At 49.2% G+C, this 5,842-nt stretch overlaps 1 protein-coding gene across 1 annotated transcript; it reads right to left on the minus strand.

Moving 5' to 3' along the window:
- Positions 1-845: 845 nt before the first annotated feature.
- LOC103634552 (probable glycosyltransferase 4) lies at positions 846-2,546 on the minus strand. The gene has a single exon (XM_008656611.2). It carries the CDS (start codon positions 2,345-2,347, stop codon positions 980-982), a length of 1,368 nt encoding a protein of 455 aa, XP_008654833.1. The 5' UTR covers positions 2,348-2,546; the 3' UTR covers positions 846-979.
- Between the last annotated feature and the right edge of the window lie 3,296 nt (positions 2,547-5,842).

The raw sequence follows: 5,842 nt of genomic DNA on the forward strand, positions 1-5,842 counted from the left end.
CTTGCCCCTTTAAATAGCTAAAGCATCGACTTAAGGGTGATGAAGACCCTTTGCATAATGTGAAGATTAGAGAAATGATAATTGCATAGTTAACAACCTCATTAGTGTATAGAGAGTGACTTGTATGCAACCAACACCCTCATTAGACTTGGCATGGTCAAGTGAGAGTCTATTGCTTGTTAACCTTGGTGATCGACATCATCTAGACGACAAGGCGACATCGGGAGTATGATGATCACACAGAGAGTTGGTGGGTAACTCGACTTGAGACGAACCAGGTCATAGTGAGCACTTGATTCTTATATGGATTAAGAGAGAGTGACACTCTTGCGTGGGTGCTCTAAAAAGGATGAGTGAAGAATGACGACTCTCTGAGACCTCGATAAAACATCGGGAGATCTTTTTGCGTGAGTGCTCCAAAAAGGATTAGTGAAGAGTGACGACTCCCTGAGACCTTGATGTTTAACATCGAGAGATCTTGTACCCCTTTTCACACATTGGACACTCGAGTGAAGTTAGGTTTATATTTAAGATGCTATCTACGCAAAAATAGAGAAGCCTAATTCACTCTCTTTTAGAGCATGTACAACCTGGGACTCCGGATCAGGTTTTCAAGCACAATATATAACTAAAAGACTGCATGATACAACCATGAATTCCTAGATAATAAATGCAGTTAAGAGACAATATATATGAAGTCATGTAGAGACAGACTTTCTGCGAAACTATCTCTTTTTTTTCAAACAACTCTTAAAGACCCTACATTAAATGGGGTAGTATATTGCGTTAAACGTTGTGATCCTTTCCGTTGTCAGGCTATTCATTTTGGTCGTAGGCACGCAAAATTCATCAGAATATAAGTTTCAACATTTCATGATTTTGATGATGAAAACATTTTTTTGCGTAAAATTAAAACGTACGTTTTACGGTAAGAACTAATTAAGAAGCTCCAAGGTAATAAAAAATCCTACTTTCGTAGTCACAAGTTGGCAGCTCTGAACGTGGGATGCAAGAGGCGGCCGAGCTCCTCGTCGCCCGTGTCCAGCGGTCCACCAGTGTCGTTCCGAACGCGCCGCACGGCGGTGGTGTTGAGCGACTTGTGCTGGAACCCGTAAAGGTTGAGTATCTGGTCGTCGCCGAAGTTGAGAGCACGCTCCATAGAGCGCCGGCACCAAGCGGCGTCGTAGGTCGAGTCTTTCCCGCCGCACGGCTTGCACCCCATGAAGTGCGTCGTCAGCGGCCACCGTTCGCGGCCGGGCTCCGGCGGTGTCGTCGAATCACGCCGCATCTCCTCGAACTTGTCCACGATGTAGGCCCAGAAGCCGCTGAGGCAGTAAGAGCTCTCGAGGAACGTCTTGTCGCCCCACCTGCCGCGCTCAGTGATGAGCAGGTAGACGAGCGCTGACTGGTCGCAGGCCTCGTACGGCTGCCGGTCGGAGAGCGTCTCGGAGATGACCCTGCCGTACATCTCGCGCACGGGGCCGCGCGGGCCGATGCGCGCAAGCGCGTCGAGCAGGTCCAGCGACCACTGGCAGTTGCGGATGATGAAGCTGCCGGCGTTGATGCCGATCCAGCTCTTAACGGTGTACACCTTCTCCTCGGAGCCCGGGAGCACGAGGTTGTGAGCAGCGTACTTGTCCCACGGCGGCTCGAAGAGCATGTCGGTGAAGATGACGTCGGAGTCCACCCACCACAGGAGCTCCGTCTCCGGGTGCGCGAGCATCAGCGTCCGCAGCAGCGGCAGCTTGGACCAGAACCCCGACAGCTCGGCGTCGAGCACCGCGGTGCTGTAGAAGATGTCGAAGCCGTGGACGCGGCAGTAGTCCGCCTTGTTCTTGAACGCCCGGAGCAGCAAGTGCTCGCCGTCGGGGTCGCTGCATCGGCGCGGTGACGACCCGGTGACCACTAGCACCCGGGGCCTCCCCGGCGCGACGAAGGCCGGGAACCGCGGGTTGTCGCGGAGCCACTGGGCCCTGCGCGCGTCGTAGTCGACGGTCGGGCCAAGCGAGTACGGTGGGTCCGTCAGCTGGCGCGGAGGCGGGAGCCGTCGTCGCTCCTCGTCGTCGTCTGCAGCCGGACCTGGAGGCGGTGGTGCTGGTGAAGGTGGCGGCGGCGATGGCAGTGGCACTGGCTGTGCTGGCGTTGGCACATTTGTAGGTGCGATAGATAGAGCCTCGCGGCGGTCAAACTCGATGCGGATGCGGGGGATAAGGGCCAAGTCGGACGACCTGAACAAGAAGAGGGCGCACGGCGCGACGAGGAAGAGAAAGAAAACGGGGAGGACCAGAAGCTGGGGTGGGCGATGCTGCCGGGCTCGTCGGTCGGCCGCGACGGGTTGCTCCGTCATCGTCGACGATGGAACGGAAGGAGCCGCTGCACCCTGGGTTGCTAACTTTCTGGTTTGAAGGTTGAAGCTGCACTGCAAGTGATGGAGATCTCTAGTAACGTCACTGCCTGGTTCGTCGGTGTCAGCCGCGACGTGTATAGCATGGGGATTGGGGAGTGGAATTTCGAAGTCTGTAATGCAAGCTTTATGGAGCTTGAGTCCACGCATATGTCGGCTATTAGACGATGCTGATCGACTGCCGTGCTATATACATAGTAATAGTTTAACAGGCTTTTAATGCAATGTACAACTTACTCCAGTCAGTCAATCGCTCGTGTGTAACTGTGTACTAGCTAGTATTAATCCATTCCAAATTACAGATCACTTGTCCTAAGTCAAATAAGCATTTCTAACTTCAATGAACTATCAAGATATATTGAATTTTCTTTTAATGTCGTTGATCTTAAAGAGGGTTTAAATTGTTAGAATTATAGGCATTTTCCGTATCATTTTAATTCCATAAATTAATATTATGATGATGACATATAAAAGATAATTAATCATGACATCAAATATATCCATAACAATATGGATCATGAGAACATAAAGCATATGAATTATATAAATCATATAAATACGATAAACATGTAAACTGACTGAACAATTGAAAATAAACAGATGGAAACATAAACAACATGACTGTAAAATTAAAACAGACAGATCTATCATATTATAATAAGACAGAACAGATAAGATAAAATCATTCCTACATATGAAGTAGCATAGATGAATATATAAAACATATATAATATCCAGAACACAAAACAGTAAGTAAATAAAATGATCATACCCTCCGATGCGCTCTGATGATCTAGATCCTTGGCCAGCTTCTTTTGTCATATTGGAGATGTTTTGGGCAGTCGCGTAGACGCTCCCCAAAAACCTAATTGCCGATCCCCCGTGCAAGGTCTCGAACGGCAGCGGCTTCGGAGGCACCTGCCCTCTCGCTTCTCTGTGCGCGCAGAGTCACGAGATGGAAATACCCTCACTCGGCGGCTGGACTATGATTCTGAAAGTGTTTTCTCGCGTGTCCCGAGTGACAGGGGTGCTCCTCTATTTAACCTCTCGCAGAGGGAAGATGAAGGAGAAAGGTCGCTGAGTCACGCCAAGAGTCGGCCAGCTCTAGCCGAGTCATGCCATGAGTCGGCCAGCTCTCGCCGAGTCACGCCATGAGTCGGTCAGCTGAAGGAGAAGGGTCACTCGGCAGACGAAGAGACAGGGTCACTCGGCTGACGTAGAGACAGGCAACTGAAAGGTTAACGCGGTTAGTGAGTGCTAAAAATTAACACAACCACACCATGCCCGCTTGCCTGCCTGCCTGCCTGCTTGCCTGCCTGCCTGCCTCGCCTGCCTCGCCTCGCCACGCCACGCCCGGCCCGGCCGGCGGCGGCGGCGGCGCGCGTGTGGCACGCCCTTGTCCATTTCTTGACTTCTCAAGTTAAGTGGAATAAATCCCACCATATAAGTCAAGGCAAAAGACCCTTGGACTTCCAATGTGGTACTATTGGTATTCTTGAGAGCACCTAGAGGGGGGGTGAATAGGTGATCCTGTAAAACTTAAACTTATAGCCACAAAAACTTGGTTAATCGTTAGCACAATAATTGCCAAGTGGCTAGAGAGGAGCCAAAACACAATAACCACAAGAAATCAATCACAGAGATGACACGGTGGTTATCCCGTGGTTCGGCCAAGTACAAAACTTGCCTACTCCACGTTGTGGCGTCCCAACGGACGAGAGTTGCACTCAACTCCTCTCAAGTGATCCAATGATCAACTTGAATACCACGGTGTTCTTCTTTTCTTTGATCTTTTCCCGTTTGCGAGGAATCTCCACAACTTGGAGTCTCTCGCCCTTACAATTGAATTTCACAAAGAAGCACGGAGTAAGGGAGGGAAGCAACACACACAAATCCACAGCAAAATGCGCACACACACGGCCAAGAAACGAGCTCAAAAGACTATCTCAAAGTTCACACTAGAACGAGCTCGAATCACTGAGAATGACAAACGAATGCGCAAAGACTGAGTGTGGATGATCAAGAATGCTCTAAGGTTGCTTGGATATCTTCTCCATGCGCCTAGGGGTCCCTTTTATAGCCCCAAGGCAGCTAGGAGCCGTTGAGAGCAAATCTGGAAGGCCATCCTTGCCTTCTGTCGTCGGGTGCACCGGACAGTCCGGTGCCCGATTTCTTTCCTTAACAGACGCAGCCGACCGTTGCCGACCGTTGCAGATCTGGCGCACCGGACAGTCCGGTGCACACCGGACAGTCCGGTGCCACCTTCCAACCGTTGGCCAGACCACGTGTCGCGCGCAGATTCCGCGGCCGACCGTTGGCTCGGCCGACCGTTGGCTCACCGGACAGTCCGGTGCACACCGGACAGTCCGGTGAATTTTAGCCGTACGCCGTCGGCAAGTTCCCGAGAGCGGCCTCTTCACCCGAGGCAGCCTGGCGCACTGGACACTGTCCGGTGCACCACCGGACAGTCCGGTGCCCCAGACCGAAACAGCCTGTTGGCTGTACACAGCCAACATTCTCCTTTTCTTCTTCTCTCTGTTTCTAACACTTAGACAAATATATTAGTGCACAAAACCAATATACTAAGGCTTAGAAACATACCTTTACTTGTGATTTGCACTTTGTTCATCCATGGGCATAGATTCACATTTAAGCACTTGTGTTGACACTTAATCACCAAAATACTTAGAAATGGCCCAAAGGCACATTTCCCTTTCAATCTCCCCCTTTTTGGTGATTTATGCCAACACAACATAAAGCAACTAGAACAAGTGCAAAATCACTTGAAATAGAACTCAAATCTATTTTGATTCATTTTTGGCATATATGGATCATCCTTTGCCACCACTTGGTTTGTTTTTGCAAATCAAACTCAAATCTCTATCTCTAAGTCAAACACACATGTTGAAGCATAGGGAAAGTCATTCCAAAAGAGATTGATCAAAGATTTCAAAAACTCCCCCTATTTCTCATAATCAATACTTCTCCCCACTAGAAGCTAACTTTTGACGAAAGAGACAATGCAAGAGTTTTGAACAAACCAAAAGCTCTATTCTACTATTTTCAAAATCTCTCAAGTGGTAGCTGATCCATTTATTGCTTTGGCCTTTATTTTCTCCCCCTTTGGCATCAAGCACCAAAACGGAATCAACTTTGGCCCATTTAACCCCATTGCCTCACCAAAATCTTCAATTAAGAGCAAATGGCAATAAGAGTTCATGAGATGAACTTGGAATTAGTTACCCTCTCATCGGAGTGCAGTGGAAGTCTTTCATGGTCCAAGTCCACCTTTTTCCTTTCAATTCTCCTTCGAGACTAGATCAAGCAAACTCAAGCATATGGTTAGTCTCAAAGGGTCAAGTTGTAACACATCTCCCCCTAAACATGTGCATCACTTTGCAACGGACTTGTGAGGTTGAAAGGGAAATGTGCCCTTGG

This window comes from Zea mays, chromosome 1, assembly GCF_902167145.1.
Source record: "Zea mays cultivar B73 chromosome 1, Zm-B73-REFERENCE-NAM-5.0, whole genome shotgun sequence".
Classification (NCBI taxonomy): Eukaryota; Viridiplantae; Streptophyta; class Magnoliopsida; order Poales; family Poaceae; genus Zea; species Zea mays.

Coding starts and splice junctions, on each gene's coding strand:
- LOC103634552 (XM_008656611.2), bottom strand. CDS start 2,347: ATGACGGAGCAACCCGTCGCGGCCGACCGACGAGCCCGGCAGCATCGC.